At 35.5% G+C, this 19,521-nt stretch overlaps 1 protein-coding gene across 1 annotated transcript; it reads right to left on the reverse strand.

Moving 5' to 3' along the window:
* Positions 1–5,550: 5,550 nt before the first annotated feature.
* Positions 5,551–17,785, reverse strand: LOC149790782 (uncharacterized). Its single transcript, XM_089972843.1, has 2 exons — positions 16,715–17,785; positions 5,551–10,621 (listed from the first exon to the last, which is right to left on the reverse strand). The coding sequence occupies exons 1-2, from the start codon at positions 17,678–17,680 to the stop codon at positions 9,593–9,595; spliced, it is 1,995 nt and encodes a 664-aa protein (XP_089828969.1). The 5' UTR covers positions 17,681–17,785; the 3' UTR covers positions 5,551–9,592.
* Between the last annotated feature and the right edge of the window lie 1,736 nt (positions 17,786–19,521).

Raw genomic sequence — 19,521 nt, forward strand, 5'->3', positions numbered from 1 at the left:
TGATGTGTGGGTAGTGTACTACATAAGACAATAGTCATTGATTTGTGGGTAGTGTACGTCATAGGACAATATTATTTGATGTGTGGGTGGTGTGCGACATAGGACAATAGTCACTGATGTGTGGGTAGTGTACGACAAAAGGACAATATTATTTGATGTGTGGGTGGTGTATGACATAGGACAATAGTCACTGATGTGTGGGTAGTGTACAACATAGGACAATAGCCATTGATGTGTGGGTAGTGTACAACATAGGACAATAGTCATTGATGTGTGGGTAGTGTACGACATAGGACACTAAATTATCCCCAAACTAATACAGTATATATAATAGTGTCCGTCTAGACCAGTAAAAAAAGGGAATACATTTTCCACAGGTTCAAAGGTCGGCTAATAATTATATGCAGACTTTGTGGGAGTTAAGTGCTTATAAAATGAATGGATAAATTAATCATGGGTTACGCTGGAGATTCCTATAAGTCCAGCCCACCTATTTTTGTCAGTTAATTTCAATTCACATGTAAGCAAGAGTAATATGGCCGCTTATTTAACAGCAACATCGGGCGTCAGGGGATTTCTAACCGTATAAACACAAGATGTTCTGACAATTAAACGAGAAGGTATCGTTTTACTCCATACATCATTATGAAACCAGAGTACTGTTTGCTGTTATAAAAAAAAATAAAAAAACAAGGCGTAGTTGACTGTAGACTCCTGATGTGCATACAGTGACGTCAAATCTATAACAACCTACCACATCACGTCATATGTGATATATGTCATGCATGCATCACGTGAAGCACCCCGGGAGAGCCGGAGGGTATCACGTAACCAAAAGATGTCTCTTAGCGTGTTCAAACAGAACATCACTAACTTTCTAGAATATCGTAGCTTGTCATTTTATTTGTATATTGTCAATGTTAAGTCCTATTCACAAAAGGCTTTCATCTTAATTTTTACCAGAACTACTAAACATTGTGAATATAAACTGAAGCAACAAAGCACGACACAATTAATATTTTGCCGTGCATATTTTACAATCGAAATACGCAACACTAACAACCAAAGAGGTAAATAGATAGTAAAATACATAGCAGAAGTAAATAAATTACCAAACCTTTTTGGTTAAAGGTAAGGGATTAGTAACTTTATACATTGTGTGCCTTATAATCAATGATAAATACGATCAATACGCATTGATGTGTATATGTGAGCTTACATTTAGCATGGGTCGTTTTAAACACATCGTCCGTTCAAACTTTCTCGAAATATATGCATTTTAATACAAAGATCATCGCGGAATTCAGAAAAAAATATATAAGTTCATATACAATTCTAGACTTTTAGGTCAAAACTTTGGGTGTTGAAATAGCATGTCATCCTCAGATCTCAATCGTTTGCCCTAATGAAGGTAGGGAAATATGCTGCTGTGTGGAAAGAGAGACACCAAAATAAAATTGCAAGTAATAACTATTTATCGGTTAACGTCAGATTCATGTAATGAATATAGGTGAAGAACAGAGAAGAATAGTAGACGGACTTATGAAGTGCTTATTAGTATATCTATAATAGTAGACGGACTAATGAAGTCCTTATTAGTATATCTATAATAGTAGACGGACTAATGAAGTCCTTATTAGTATATCTATAATAGTAGACGGACTAATGAAGTCCTTATTAGTATATCTATAATAGAAGACGGACTAATGAAGTCCTTATTAGTATATCTATAATAGTAGACGGACTAATGAAGTCCTTATTAGTATATCTATAATAGTAGACGGACTAATGAAGTCCTTATTAGTATATCTGTAATAGTAGACGGAATACTCAACACAATATTTCTGCTCATTGGACAAAACATGAAGATTATATAATATTGTGTTTGTGACCTGTTTGGTTTTGAAATGAGAGCAATTTCATTTCTTACTGATGCACAATGTTTCAATAATGTAAAAATGATGAGAAACGTATATATATTTCAACAATAAACATCTCATATGTTGGTATATAATTATGTCTGGTTTCCTTGATCAAATCTTATTATAATCTTAAGATAACAAATTAACAACACAATTATACGGCTAATTCACACTTATTTCGTGTAATTATTTCAAAGTCATCTTTTCTCTCTTGGGCTAGCAAAAAAAAAAATTGCTTTGCATCAGTTATTTAATACTTGTCCCAAGAAGTTGACTTTATGATCAAGATAAGATTACACTTACATTGGTATACTTGGCATGAAGTTAGTTAAGTTCGATGATTGCACTTTAAAAACGGCACAGTCACCTCATCTGAAAATCACCAAAGCTACCACTGTTGATGTTTTACTATCAACTTACTGACTGTCTATGCAAGAAAGCATACTGTCAACTTTGAACAAAAATTTAACATAAATATCATCTAGAAATTCCTATTGACCGAATGCGATGTTAAAAGCGTTTCTTATGTTGAGATGCGAAGTCTAGCAAGGATAACCACATATAAATACAATATAAACAGTCGAATGGATAAGATATATGCCTTCCGTCTGCTACTAGTAAATATCGGTTGTTTTAGGAGGCGAAGCATACAATTGCACTTGTCGCATATTGAAAATATTTAGCCATGAATTGGCCACTACACTTGAGATATACTAATAATGCATATTTTATGAATAATTAATGAGAAAAGAAAGTATTTGTCAGATTACCTGTCACCCGTAGAAGAAAAAGATGTTCAAACTAGGGCCCTGTGGTCTTGCTGTAATCTCCTCCTCTGATTTGGGGAAACATGGGTAATAAATTATATATGACACAAAGAGTGCATGTAGGTTGTTCGGTTGTTGTCGATGTTAAAATAAATTTCTTGTTATCTTTGTTGTCTTTGTTTTGTGCTAGTGAATTATTATACTATGCATTTTAAGCATACTATGATGATCATCAGTAGATCAATAGTTAAGGTATTGGACTCATGGCAAAATGGGTGCTGGTTCGATTCCCACAATCATATCAGCCGAAATCGGCCATCATGGTGGTCTCTGGGCAGCGATTTGTACAACACAACCTTCATGTCTCTCAGCACGTTTAGATATGACACCTTCAATGTATCTGTCTCATATCATTAATATATAATATCATCATTAAATAAACTCCGGAGAAAAAGTTAGATATATATAGATATATATAAAGTTCAAAATAACGTCAGTTTTATCCTATCGCTTTTATTTTAGAGTACGCTTTCAACTTTCAAGTCAAGCAAATGTTCTACCTTGGGTAGGTGTAGATTAGAGATTATTTGTTCATAAAAAATGTTTCAATCTTTTTACAGTTTATATACCTGTATTAACAACTACAGTATACATTCGTTTGTGTACATGTGCGTACAACAGAATTTGTAAAGATCAACATTTCATTACGCAATGCACTTCAGTGTTGCTGTAATGAATACGTAAAACCAAAGAAAGATATTGAAATAATTTGGGTTTGTTCAGGCTGTAACAGCAGCCTCTATTCTTTCATGTTTTGGTTGTTTGCGCGACCTTTGCATTGTTCAAAGAAACTAACTGTAGCAAAGGGTATATGTTTTCTTCAAGCTAACGATTTATAGTTAAATAAAGGCATAAACAGTGTCACAGAATTAGACAAAGAAATAAATTGGTTTTGTCTTAAAACTATTCGACTATTTCTCGTTGTACATGCGTACAACGTTATCTAGGGTGAATACGTGTTTTTCCAGGTAAGCGACTGTATTAACATGTACCTAGCCACAGATTACTTGTGTCAGGTATCATAACTAACATGATATGCACGGGTATTCTACCCCGACTTGTACTCACTCTCCTATGGATTTAAGTAAGACGAATCTCCGAAAACCACACTGGTCGTTTTTTGGATCACGTCAAGGAGTGTACACTCTCCATTGTTCTCCAGCCATAGGGGTAAGTGTTAAATTTACATTTTCATTTGATATGCGAAGTTTATTCGGTTTGTAATGTCTTATCGCGTAATAATGCATTTATTACAACGCAGATTTAAAGTATTGAATTACAAGTCACTGTTAGAGGTTAAAGTATTATCATATATCTAGAGATTATACAGAAACTATTATTATGACCGATTTGGTTTTATCGTAGCTGACTGTTATTGTAGATGATTGTGACTGTCGCTGTGATTGTGTCTGTCGCTGTGAAGTGTGATTGTCAATGTGACTGTGAATATGACTAGAGTTGTCTGAAGCTGTCCGAAGCCATCTAAAGTTGTTTAGAGCTGTCTGGAGTTTCCAGAATATTTAATGCTGCGTGCTGTCGATACGTATGTACGTATGTCTGTGCCACGGACGTAGACGTAGCAAATTCAAAAGGGTGCTGTATGCTGTCTGTACGTGTAACGTATGACTGTACTTGTAGTGGGTTTATAAAGGGTGCGAGCAGCCGATAAGAGTGTGGGCCGACCCAAGGAATCGTGGACTGTGCAAGGGGTCTAGAAGCATACGTTTGGATCAATTGTTGTTCCATTGCATTTTTATATCCAAAGATTATTTTGAATCTTCGTTATGTTCATAAGATTATTTTGAATCTCAGTTGTCTTCATAAGATTATTTTGAATCTTAATATAATTCATATTCGAGATTATGTGAATCTCTCTTGAAGTGCAAAATACTGTTTAAAGCATATCTGCAGTCCATGAGGTTTCTTGGATCTGTATTTCATATTGATTTAATATTTTTGGTTTATTTTCGATGTGTGAATGTTGTGTAGAGTGATCTGAGTAAATCGTATGTTGAGAGAGTGAGAGAATCATTGTATTTTTACATCATATATTTATCTTTATTAATTCATTCATAAATTTCCATCTTTCTCACATTGTGTTTGTCTTATTCATTTAGTCCAAAAACCCACTCGGTTTCTATTCTCCGACAAACAGTTCCTTGGCGTATCATAATTCTCATAGATGTGTTGTCCCTTAAAATAGTAAATGATGTACACAGATTTCTAATAGCAGAGTTGTAGCTAAATCAGTAATTAAAAAAATTAGGTCATGCCTGGAAACGCATCAGATACGCTACTTCTGAAGATAATTAACTTGTGTCTTTGTGTGTATACAACATGTAAAACTATTTAACATGTCTGCCAATGTGGTTTTGTGCCCTGTAAAATTTAATGTAAATTTATGTGAAACTCATATGTGTCATAAATAAGACTGTATCTGTAATGTAAGTTTCTAAGTATGGGAGGGAATTATGTACATGCATATTACATGGTATTTTTAGATGGCTGCGTAGGAAGCAGCTGGGTGTGTAAATAGGAAGATATGAGGGTAGGTAGGTAAGCTAGATTCATCCTCATTCAAATGTATCTGTATCCTTATATGTACTTTTCAAGGTCGGTTACATGTAAGTGTTACTCTATAAACTACTATACTGATTACATTACGTCTACATTAAGTCTCAAACAATTACATGCTACCGCTCCTTCATGAGAATCATACAAAATTTGATTAATTCATGTGTAATTGTCGAGTGGCGGAGGCTGGGATGGGGAAAGGTGGAGATGAACAAAACTCCAGTCAAACGTTTAATAATGATTTTATTACATTCCAATCTATATAAACTGGGGATTAACATAGCCCATTTCATGATGAAAGTTAATAATTTTGGTGAATGATTATTTGACTTGACCCATTCACATCAAATTCTAAATCGGTTTCAGCTCAAACAACATATCTATGTATGGTGATCTCAAGCATGCAAACGTTTTGTCTATATGCTAAAATAATGGTTACTAATAAGCCAACTGACAAATAGGTTTGTATGTATGCTTCTGTGCGAGTTAGTATGTACAAATCCATGCTACAATTTATATTGTTGATAAATCGTTTTAATATGTAATTTCTATATCCATATATGATATCTCCTAACATCTTGCATTCAAGGAACTTAGTTTCTTATCTTGATCTTATAAAATAAATGTCATCTTTATAGAAGTAAAATATCCGAATGTCAAGACACTGTATGTCTCAATCTACTTAGTATGGGAGATGAGAATCTTAATTATTCCTTGAATCTAAAGATGTAGAGGATTTTCCTTCACTTCCACCAGAAACATTCGTTATAAGAAACGTGTTGGTGCCTGTTGATGGATGTTGCGAGTCACACGTCCCACCACATAGCCAAAATAGCCCTCCTCAGGGCTCTTCCTATTAACAAAGTGATTCCACTTTGGATTGGAATTACTACTCGATAATACCAATGTATCCACCCCTCAAAATTAACAACTTACTACACCTAATAGTAAATACAACATTTTTTAAGTCGCTTAGACATGTCAATAAATTATAGAAAAAGAAGGGAATGTTCAATGTACACTATGTACTAAAATTTTTCGAACAAGTTAACATATGCAAAATTCTGAAACTCAAATAATTTTGCAGAATTGCACAGGTGGCTTACACATTATTGGGTTTATTTATTGTCCACTAGTACAACTGGACTTTATTTGAAATAAAATACGTCCTGACGTTTCAGGGCTATTAGTGCGTGATCGGTGTATTAACTGAAAACTAAATCGGATTGAAAAGTTGAAAAATTTGGTTCGTACTCTTACTTGGTAGAACCAGGTTTGTAAACCCGAATCTGATTGACAGTTGAATCCTTTGGCTGGTTTTCTAACTTGGTGGTATCAGGTGTGTAAACTCGAATTTGATTGGACGTTGAAACCTTTGGCTAGTTTTTCTACTTGGGCTAACTGAGACATGCTAAGTATGAAAGACTGCGACTGACTGGAGGTTGAATACTTTGGCTGGTTTTGCAAATTTTAAGGTTTGAAGTATTAACTCAAATCTGATTGGTAGTTCAATAATCTCGTAATGTGCAACTATGATTGAAAAAATCTAATTGAGGGCTGAATTCTCAACTAATAACTTAATACCAAATATTTCCATCTAAAAGAATTAACTAAGATTGGAAATGCTAATTGGATTTAACAAACAAAACCTTATTAGTTGGCGGATTGGAAATGGTTTCTTTGGGTTTGAGAGCCGATTCGAAGTTCCTTTCCACATTTTCCTCGTCCAGACAGACAAATTAAAAAGTGTGACACTCACACATAAACACGGAACTGTAGTGGCACCATTCCTACAGTTCCGACTAATTAAGAATCTCGCCATTTGAGACTTAACCAATCGCATAAGCACACGATGCATAGACGACTTTAATTTTTTATCATCATCATCAGCCTGGAGGTTCTTTCTTTGGCTACTGAAGTCCTCTTTCGATAATAGCTTCATCCGCACAACCCTGACCAGATCCTTTGTATACCGCGATCAAAATTAAAATCTAAGGTAAGCACAGCGTGACTCAAACATACTTGGGTGACTGACACCCAGCCGATTGGATATACGTTTGAAAATCAAAAGTACACTATGTATACTAAATTCCAACTTCAGCTAAAATTATGAAATTATACAACTTAAAGGATATGGAAAATTAGACGGGTGGCTCACACACTATTGGAATCATATATGTCAACTAGTATAACTGGACTAGATTTGATCATACGCGCTCTGCCGTTCTCGGGCGTACTATTTTCGTGTGACGTTTCGCGCCCCGCGGGTCCTTTTCCTCCTTTCTCACCCGGACATGCTTCAGAATTAAAAGGTACGACATTCGCACATAAAAACGGGACAGTAGTGGCACCATACATATAGTCCCAATCATTTTATAATCCTAACCTTCAAGAATTGACAAGGTGCATAGGCGACCTTAATGATTTTCAGTTCAGTATAGTCTGGCTACCCCAGCGTTAACATAGAAAGATGAATTTGTTTAATAATTTGAAATACAGCTGGTACTGGATGGTGGATGGAGCCTATGTGGTGGAAAGGTTTGCAGATGAATGGAAGTATCAAGGTAGCCTCGACTTTGTGACCAGTCTGAAAGTAGCGAGAGGTCTGGTGAAAAGCATGATAGATTAAGAAGTGGAGAAATTAAGAGGCTTATTCAACCTCAGTATGTTAGAGTTGGAACATTGAATGAGGCACTAAATAGTGTGATGAAATTCATGTGCTTTTAGAACAAACTAAGAATCTGACAGCGTGGTCTTATATGAAGTGGGGATTAGTCAAATTAAAGAAAGCTGAAGAAATGATGAGAAAGGTACTGAAAGAGGAGGTGAAGAAGATTTGGATCAAGATTCAGGCAAAGTTTAGATCAATGGGACATCCTGACTGGATGCCAGAGAAGGAAAAGAAGGGAATCATAAAGAAAGTGAGAAGATGGTGGAAGAGGTGGAGGAAATAGAAGAAACCAAATGCCCTTTTCAGTGCCACTCACATGCCTCGAAAATATTTGCTCTCTTGCCTACATTTTTTTAGTGGGTTGTATAGTTCTTTGTGTGATAGATTACTGTTCTTCCATCTATGTCTGTATGTTGAATGTTTTATGTGTTATATATGCATATCTCCCGCCAAGCGTTCTAAGTTTTGTCCCGCTGTTTGGTCCATTTGAGGTCAGCCTCTTCCTACATTATTACCAATGTCCAGTATCGTAACGTCACCTCACATGTCCCATTCCTATTCTCCCTATATATATAGAACAAATCCACTTTCCCCTGTCTGTATACACACCCAATATTACCCATGTTAAATTTCCCATAGACCCTATACAGCCCCATGAACTTTTTGACTGGGTCTTCCATACACCCTATACAGTACTGCTATACTACTAACGTTTAATAATTATTTTACCACAAGCTAATTTATATAAACAAAACGATTAATATAGCTAATCATTTTTGTTCATGACTATTGATTATGATATGTAAGTTAGATGTTTCTGGTTTCTGAGACTTAAATGAACTAGTTTTAAATGCCTGTAGACTTTGATGTCTTAATAGTGTCAGTGATCAAGTGACATCAAAGACAAATTTGTCTTAATGTACCGTATTACTGGACTGATTAAATGCAATATACGTTTGTAAGTTGTCCTGTGTATTAACAATCACGAGTGGTATTTAAGTATAAGTTACATATAATAGTCGATAGTAAAAGCCGAAAGAAGATAAACTCATGCAAAATTGTATGAAAGATTATTTGACTCGACACCATCGCATCAAGTTCTAACTTAGTTCCTTCTGAAAGTCATATTTATGTATGGTGATCTGCAATAATCAGGGAAAACATAATTAATAAAAGGGATATATAGATGATGCATATAATAAGTACAGTAGGAATTTTCAATCATGCAAAACGTTTTGTCTATATGATAAATTAATGATTACTAATTTTGCAACTGAGAGCTAGGTTTTCTAGTATGCTTCTATGCGAGTTAGTATGTACAAATTCATAAACAATTTATATTGACGATAAATCACATCAATATGTAATTTCTATATCCACTTCACAATTTTGTCCATCTCGTAGCTGCGTGGCCTATTTACATGCACACCTCGTCATGATATATGGATATCTCCTAACATACTACAATCAAGGAATTTAGTTTCTTATCTTGCTCCTATAAATAAATGTCATCTTTATAGAAGTAAAATATCCGAATGTCAAGACACAGTACGTCTTAATCTACTTAGTACCGGCGATGAAAATCATCATTATCTTCTCTATTCCTTGAATCTAAATACGCAGAGAACTTTCCTTTCACTTTCATTAGGAGTATTTGTTATAAGAAACTTGTCACGCGTGTTGTTGAAACACATGGCATATGGACTTTTAGGTACACCATCAGTGATGATTCTAATGGGAGTACCATCTGATGTCAGTTGGTGGATGTTGCGAGACTCACTTCCCACCACATACACGTTATCATCCTTGTCTATAGCAACACCACGAGGATTCCTGAGACTGTCCGGACTGTACTGATATATCATCCTACCATCCATATCAAAACAGTACAGGGAATTTTCCCCGTACACAGTGATGTGTACACGTGTACAAGCTGAATTAACTGTGACAGAAGTCAGTGATGCGCCACGCTCACCATGAAACAGATAACATTTCTCCACTAAGCCTGTTTTCGTGATCAGACTCCAGTAAAGTGGACATTTGTAGCCACAGCCACCAGTTATGATTATATTCCCTCTACCTGTAGAAGCAATACCCCAACATTCATATCTGGATTGAACCGTCCGTGTGGATTTCATGAACCCATTTGTTACAGACAGGAACTGGAGTGTTTTCTGAGATGGTAAAGATACGACTACCTCATCATCATCCACTACACAAACGTCCCATGGGCAGTCTGGCAATGTTAAACTGGCGATGTATTGGTAAGAGGAGTTCAGCAAAAGAACTCTCTTGTTAATAGAATCTGTCAGCATTACCTGACCCCCTTGTATATATGTAACCCCTGTATACCAGACATTCGTATTATTAGGATCTCTTATCTCCACAGTTTCCATAATCTCAACCTGGCATTCCTTCAGCGGTTTTTCATTTCTTGATATAGGAAAACTTTCGCGTTCCTTTCTGCATATCACTCTCCCGATATCTGACGTCTTCGATAAGAGGCACTGGATTTGTGGGTCAATTTCAAGATTTAATGTGACAGTCTCCGTCTCATCAAACTTCTCTTTAATATGATCGTAGTACAACTTCACCTGTGGTATCATTCTATTGGCCATGATAAATACCTGGAAAAAAGGCATGCAAATTAAATTAACCTGTGGTATCATTATGTTGGCCATGATAAATATCTGGAAAAATGGCATGCAAATTAAATTAACCTGTGGTATCATTATGTTGGCCATGATAAATACCTGGAAAAAAGCATGCAAATTAAATTCTTCAGATTTATTTTAACATTGGGATTTGCTTGATGGATATAAATAAATCATAACGAGATACAGTGTTTCTATAAATAAATCATAACGAGATAGTGTTTCTATAAATCATAACGAGATACAGTGTTTCTATAAATAAATCATAACGAGATACAGTGTTTCTATAAATAAATCATGACGAGATACAGTGTTTCTATAAATAAATCATAACGAGATAGTGTTTCTATAAATCATAACGAGATACAGTGTTTCTATAAATAAATCATAACGAGATACAGTGTTTCTATAAATAAATCATAACGAGATACAGTGTTTCTATAAATAAATCATAACGAGATAGTGTTTCTATAAATCATAACGAGATACAGTCTTTCTATAAATAAATCGTAACGAGATGCAGTGTTACTATCTATAAATCATAACGAGATACAGTGTTTCTATAAATAAATCATAACGAGATGCAGTGTTACTATCTATAAATCATAACGAGATACAGTGTTTCTATAAATAAATCATAAGGAAATAGTTTTGTTTCTATATATAAAACTAATATATTGAGAGAGAGAGAGAACTATGAATAATGAATATGCACCAGACAGAACGGAAAGTGCTATCCCTTGATTCCTATAGAAGAATTCTTGATAATAGAAGGCAGAATTAATATTCAATACAAATAATACTAGCATACAGGTTAGAGAATGTTTAATTTGTACTCTTCGGTTATTCGGGCCCAGGTCCGCGGGTAAAAAGCACCCATCGCCTTGCCTATATATCTATCATTTTTTTTATAAGGACTGGACATAGAATCCTTCATATCCATATATGTAGAACAGGAGGGACAGAATTTTGCGTCCTACACTGAACCATAATGACTGAATGATCTTCACACATCACTGAAAGGAAAATGAAGGTGGGAGAAAAAAAAATGGCGAACTGTTGATATTGATGTAACTTTCAAACAGCAAAATATCTATTGACAATTAACCTATCTACATATAGATCGTTATAAGAAAATTTCACACTGAAAACCGTTATTGACGTTTTACAACATTTTACCTTACAAAGAACAGTCAATGAACAGGCTTTGGTAATGGTAATACACAGCGTACGAATTGTGTGCTGCAGATAGCATGCGTAAAAATACAAATGTGAACAGGTCAAAAAATAAAAGTCTACTCTTATCCGTAAGATTCATCGAAACAGACAAAAAAATGGTGGGCTAGAATAGATTTACCCCACGGAAACAATGCGAATAAGAAGTGTTTTAAAATATCAACCTTTACAACAACGGCTGTTTCGGTTCCAAAGAGCTGTACTTGTGTTTAGGTCGATCTGTGGGTAATGGCGGGACATTTCAGCTTCACCCACTGCTTGTTTTCGTACGTACAGATGTTGCATTTTCATCTTGATTATTGTTCAAGATATGATCGAGCGAGGAATGGAAATGAGGGATTTTTGCTACCATGTATTTACTATGCATGCAGTAGACGGTCAAAATAGTCCACACGTGTGAATAAAAGTCACGTGTGATGTAGGATAGATGTATCCTGTACATATGTTCCACACTGGAAAACACGACCATACACATACAGATATGTAAGTATCACTGTACATGTATACACGTATATGTTCCCGGAAAAAAAAGTTAAATATTGTAAAACCCCGCATTAACGCGACCTCGCTTTTAACGCGATCCGATTTTATGGACCCCGATCATCGCGTTATAGCGGGGTTCCACTGTAACTACAATCCCACATGAGTGCACACATTCACGCCGAGATGACGTCATTAACGATTGCAATGTTTTTGCGTAAGCAGTTAAACATTAATTTTAAAATTGTAATTCTCTTTCGAAAATGTCGCAAAAGGTTTTGAAAGAAACAAACTATGTATATTTTAAACTACATCAATAGAAAGGATACGCAATCTTTCTTTAACCAGTCCTTTGCCCTGTTTACTACTGAGAATGAAACAAAAATAGTCCATCGTAAGCTTTGATGTGTTGACAACCCCGTATATGTTCTCGTCAAGGGGTTGTCGTCCTTGTTAAGGACATGTGTTATGAGACAATGCACTATCTCTTACATTCCGACATCACCCAACTAGTTAAATAATGTCTCGCCCGCCATGAATGAAAAGACAGAAGAATAAAAACAGCATATTTGAATATTTGTATTTGTATTCCTGCAGTAATAATAAGACATCGAATAACTGTAAGTAATTACAAAACACACTATAACACAAATGTAACTGTATGTTTACAGTCTGTTATCTCAGTTGGACACTACGGTTTGGCGTTCCTTAATATTTCCGACAACGAGGCATAACACGACTTAAAACGAGGTCACTCATCTGCACCGCCCTTGTATCGAGAAAGGGTCCGGCATAATTATTGCTTAAAGCGGCCCATTTTTTGATGAATGCGAAATGGTGATTTGTTAGGTTTTATTTCAGTTCCATGGTTTGTAAAACTATAATATGATCATTTGATGAATGCGAAATGGTGATTTGTTAGGTTTTATTTCAGTTCCATGGTTTGTAAAACTATAATATGATCATTTGATGAATGCGAAATGGTGATTTGTTAGGTTTTATTTCAGTTCCATGGTTTATAAAATTATAACATGATCATTTGTGATGGAATTAAAATGTTACTGCAGCTCATGCACAATGGCAAATGACGCTATAAAACTTGTGAAGAACGCTCTCTTGATTAAACCACACTTTCTTTCTGATGTATTTTTTAACTACCTCCTCAAGCAAGGAGTAAACTCTACTACAATATGAGTACCCCCACATATTTTAACCCTACTCCCTATTCATCATAATCGAACCTTTGATATGTTCACACTTGTAAAAGGACAATCTTTAGTAAGTTTAATACAAAAGGTAATACAATTAATGTTAAACCATTTACCTTTGTTTATATATTTGTTTCTACCAAACGGAAAGGTGTTAAGCATGTTAATGAAGCACTAGCAAGGTCACAATTTAATCCACCCCCCACCCAAAAAAATTCTACGCCAAATTATACCGGTAGGTATTTGTGTAAATATGATAAAAGATCTTTTACTTTTGAACGGAAAAATCCCTTCAGCTCGAACACGATATTTTCACATACGTAATTAAATAACGTTATAACCCTGCAGAGGAGTTCTTCCATCCCTATTCAATTTATGACTCTGAAGGATTTAGCATTTCAACTGGAATTCAATTTTTCTTGATAGCATTATATAGAAGTTTTAGTAACTTTGTGACACCCTTTCATTGTGGTACAGTGCATGGAGAATATACCGGTTGGAATATTAAAAAATATATTTGTGATGTGTGATTTAGATTTTTAACGTAGCTTTAACAATTTTCCAGTCATATCGCTACGATATTTGCAGGGTGACAGTTTAAAGTGATGCCTAGCACTGGGGCATCATGCCGCAGACATATAGCATGATGTCCCACCCAGTCACATTATCCTGACACCAGGCCGACCAGTACTTACATTAACCTTTGAAAGCTGAGCACCTAGCGAGGCAGCTGTACGTACCATTTTTTTAAGTCTTTGGTATGACTCGACTGTGTTTCGAACCCACGACCTCCCAAATCCGGGGCAGACACTCTAACCACTAGGACATCGGACAGGACTGATAAAGTCATATGCTCAAATATACTTAGACATGTTACAGGTAGACGGATAGATAGATACCCATAAAAATGGATAAGTGTTACAATACCATCATTCTCTCTCTCTCTCTCTCTCTCTCTCTCTCTCTCCGAAGACCAAGAGGTCCGATGGAAAGAAATAATGCAGTCAAACTGACAACAGATCATCAGATTGAATCATTCGACAAGTTATCAGTGTGCTTTAAAAAACGTCATTCCTCTCAACGTGTAAGTATCAGCATTGTACAGCGCTCCATTTCTATTTTGCATGTTTTACAGTTTTTCCCATAATTCATGAATAGAAAGCCACGTGAGCAGCTTTCACAACAAAAACGGATATTTCGTTTAACTCCTCTTTTGCTTATCGAATGGACGCCAGCAATAAGTTTGGCACAGACCATACAGAGGATTCTTGCTGTTCTGACCTGGTCTGATTTCTTGCACTCACTCGAGAAGAGTTAGCATCTATGTCGAAAAGGTCACCTAGTATATGGACCAGTTTGAGTTTTGTCTCCATAACTATTTATATTTATTCAGAGCCTATTTGTCATAGTAGAATTCTCTGCATCTGAAGTTCATTTAATATTTGGACGCAGGTAATCCCACCATGGAGGCGTGTCCTAATATTAGTTCCGGCCTTGGTATGCGACCACTATATTTGTCACACTTTTGCCTCATTGGAGTTATAAAAAGATTGTGTTTTTAAAGTTGAGAATAATACATTAAAGTTGAATATTACTTTGTTTTCATTCTTCAGGTTGTTGACGCAGTATCTCACCAGGAAATTTACCACCAACTACTATCACGATTCATGCAATCTGCACGATCGAAACTGCGTTCCTTTAATATTGTATGAAACCCCCAAAAGCAACATTAAAAAAACAACTGAGGGTACGCCTAACAGTGTTCGTTACCTGTGTTTTACCGACTTAAAATCTGAGAATAATAAATCGAAAAACTTGAATAACAAAATGATCAGAATGAAAGGGAATCATCCAAATTTGGGATCGACGAGAAAGAAAATTTTGCCCTGTACCGGCCAGATCGATTTTTACCGCGTCGGGTTTCTCCACTCCCGTATTTTCCTTTTCCCCACCTCCTCTCTCACCCCCAATATTGCCAATCATTAAACAACGAGCTTTTTTTGGGGGGGGATATTCTTTTTTTATTACAGTGGGGGGGGCGGGTACCTGACCCATTAAGATCAAATATTTATCTTAAAACCTGGCTGGACTAGGTTTTCCGGTTGGTGCAAAAATGGGCCCTTCAGGGTGGCCAGGCCTGATACCTGTCCATCCCTATTCTAAAAATAAATCTTGTATAAGGCAACAGTAAATATCCTGGGCTCAGATATGACTTTTCCTCTATTTCTATGTATTCTCCAGGTTTCAAACAGTTGAAAGGTATTCCAAAATGTGTAATATTAGATGCACGTTTAAGGTTAACGTCTGCAACTGTGTTGTTCGTGAGGTTTGAATTCGAGAAAATCTGCTTTCATTCGAGATAAGGTACCAGTTTTAATGTTTAATGTCCTTGACGTATAACTTTTGTAACTAACATTAAAGTCATACAAATGTTTTCCATGGATTTCTTTTATGATTTATTACATATTTCAACCATCCCTTAAATACTGCCACCAGACTGAACATATGTTTAAAACGATTCTTAGTGCCAGTACGGTACACACACCTTAACCTATAACTAATATACTGGGGCCTTGTGTTAAAACTGTTATGGCTGCAGCTAGATCCGGCCTTTTTGGCAGATGAAAAGGAGCACGAGTTCAGCACAAAAATCATCGGATTGCAGGTAGCTCGACATCATTGGGATTACAGATTTCTCCTAGCAAGACCATAATGGAAGCGACGACGCCATTGATGGTTATTTTTAAGAACTAAATATTTTGTCATGATCTTTGTCATAAATACATTTGTAACTTTAGGAAGGTACGGAATAGTTTTTGTTTCGGAAAGCAAAAGCAGCAGTTTCTCAAAATTCATAAATTTAGTAAAGACAGACGACTTTCTCATGGTACAATAACATATTAATCCTTTTGAAAGAAAATTACAAAGAAACATACAAGTTTGCTATGATGGCTGTAATTTCATAACTGCTAACAATAACCACAACTAATACCATTAATAGTTATAATAATACGATGTTGGAACACTCGCTGTCAGAATTAATTTTGGCTTTAATCCATATCATTCCGAAACACTTTCATTGAACAACACTATCATTGTAGTTGTTCCTATATAGAAAAACGTAAAAGAAAACAAGGCATACCTGCGTATCGCTACCGTGTTTCATGACTGTCTCCAAAGTTACATGTGAGTTTCGCACTGCGTTTAACAAGGCCTGACATTCGTGATTTTTCTCTTGTGTTCGAATTGATTCTTGCTTGTACATTTGATTTCCTTCCGACCTGACTTTGTGCTCTAAATCATTGAGAATGTCATTCATTTGTTTCCTGATCTCTTTTATCTTGTTGGTCATTTCTTCTACTTGCGATTCAAGAATAACGATATTAGATTCGTTCTTTTTCTCAATGTTTATCAGGTGGGTTTCAATTTTTTTCATCTCTTCAACGATGTGCAAAGGTTTAACATCCTTCAAAAGATTGTTAACATCTTTCCACAAGTCCAATACTTGGACGCAATTTCTGTGATGAACGATACAGCAACTTGCACAACAAGCAATCTTATGGTCCTTGCAATAAAACTTCAACTCTTCTTCCTCGTGTTCTTCACACCGAAACCCCTTATCAAACCTGACAGAGTTATTTGGGTTGTTTGTCAGCTCATCTATGGTTATGATGGAGTGGTCCTTTGTAGCCTTTTGTTTGTGATGAAATTTTATACAAGATGCACACATGGCCTCCTCACACACAACACAAAATCCATTAGCTGTGACAGAGACACCATCTGACAAACAACAGTCACAAGGTCTATCTACTTCCTCTTTCTCTTTGCCTCCCATAGATTGTAAAATTGTATTTATAGGAAACACTGAAGCCCCTATTACTGACTTTTCATAGTTCCTGGGAATGAGAATCACGGTTCTACATATAGGACACTCAAACTGTTTCGATTCCGTTACATTTCCAGCTTTAGATGAAATATAATCCTCCAGGCAACCTTGGCAAAACGAGTGGAGACACGTCAGCTGCCTGGGTGTTTTAAATTTACCCAGGCAAATCGGACAATGTGGTTTCTCTGCATGCTCAATAGTTTCTGGAGTTGCAGCAGCCATTGCTATCGAACTGTTCAATTGGTTATAAGAAAAAGAATCGAAACCTGCAGGTCTTTGTTGAACGTATATGCAGATTTGTCCAGTATGGCGTTAAATCATTCCCACAGTTCAACGCGCTCTTATCGACTCCAGCGTGACGAACTAAGACAGAATTAGAACTGCAACACATATCTAGGTCAAGTTACCTTTGTCCTTGTCTTCATTGAAAACGTATCTAACTTAAACTGTAAACACCCATATGTGTAGTGAAGGCAATAAGACGTTTAAAATATAAAGATTTGGTCTTACGTAGTATAACGCCTCCAATCACCCTCCTCGTTTTTTGTTTTGTATTTTTCTTCTCGGTTTTTGTTGTTGTATTTTCCTTTTGTAGGTAGCCATATATCGTGCAAAATAGTGTCATTAAGTTTATACCTACGATAAGGATTTCATAACATGCTCAACGCAGGTAGCTCATCAGTAATAATATTAATCGTACTACTACTAGTACCACCACCGCTACTATTACTACTACTACTAATAATAATAATAATAATATAATAAAAATAATAATAATAATGTAACTTTAAAACTCATCAATTCAGTAGGCATATACAAAACGATTGGTTACCAGGTTCAAAGTCATATATCTGGAAAACATTTGTACCTTTGCGTGTGTTTTGAGTATAAGAGAGAGAGAGAGAGAGAGAGAGAGAGAGAGAGACTAATTCCCCGTCCTAGTACATGAACAAAAAGTATACAAACAAATATTTGGATGAGCGAGTTGAAAAGAAAGTTTGACAATAAAAGTACAAAGAAGTAAAAACAAATTTGGGATGCCGCTACGAGGTTTCAGTTTTACTGATATCTAAAGAAAACAAGATTCAAGACTGATGTGTGAAGCAATATATAAACTGTGAATTTGAGAATTGTATCCAGTTTAGGTCTAAATGTCCACTCACCAAGGCAATGTTTCGAACAGATTTGTTTGGAACAATCCAGACGAAATAAGCAAATTACGGAGAACATAAACTGATTCACTCGATAATATAACTTGAAATTTAGATAGTGTATTACATAATGTTCAAAAAGTACTAAACTGTGACCTATTATAAGTGCCAGAAGTTCACCATGTTTGCAATTGATCTGGCTTTGTATGTTTTTCATGAAATATTTTTATGTACACAAGAAAAATAATGAATGGTGTTAGGAATATGCCTATAATATTATATCAGACAGAATACTGTTGGTCTACTTTATAATAATTATCTTAATTTATACATAAGCCATTTAAAATTATTTAAATTTAAAATGTTAAAGCTTATGCTGGATTTCAACAATTAACCATGCACGGCCATTCTCTAATAAATTATTTTCTTAAACATTTATCAAATTTGTATCCCGAGTTATTACTATATTTGTACCAGTGTTAGCTTTAATTAAACATGAATCAGTTCATATCTTCTCTATGTTTTTCTCTATAAATAGATGCATATGCAAGACTTCATGTTTGCTGTATCTTTAAATTGCTCGTTGATTTAAGTACTTCGGTAATTATCTGATTCACCTTTTTTCTGCAATACTTTAGCTTGTATTTTGTAATGACAAGAAGCATATATATATGCTTAAGTCAATAAAAAATTCTGAGCTTTGATTAGTTCAAATATCACGTACATATTGTTGCAAAATGGGGACCCCACTACCGAGTGAAACAAAAAACGTCTGCGTGAGTATGACTTTGAAGTCCATTTCCACCCCTAGTTCCATGGACCTAACGACAACTGTCGTTGTCAACTGAAGGATTCTTAAACGCACAAATAATATGAATAATTTGCAATATTCACCTAATGACAACACATCAC

This window comes from Sinohyriopsis cumingii, chromosome 10, assembly GCF_028554795.1.
Source record: "Sinohyriopsis cumingii isolate HCF-2022 chromosome 10, ASM2855479v2, whole genome shotgun sequence".
Classification (NCBI taxonomy): domain Eukaryota; kingdom Metazoa; phylum Mollusca; class Bivalvia; order Unionida; family Unionidae; genus Sinohyriopsis; species Sinohyriopsis cumingii.

Bases quoted from the DNA above. Each gene is read 5' to 3' on its own strand.
- LOC149790782 (XM_089972843.1), bottom strand. From the start codon at position 17,680: ATGGCTGCTGCAACTCCAGAAACTATTGAGCATGCAGAGAAACCACAT. The intron at 10,622-16,714 runs GTATGCCTTGTT...CCTTTTTTCCAG, and splicing joins AACACGGTAGCGATACGCAG to GTATTTATCATGGCCAATAG.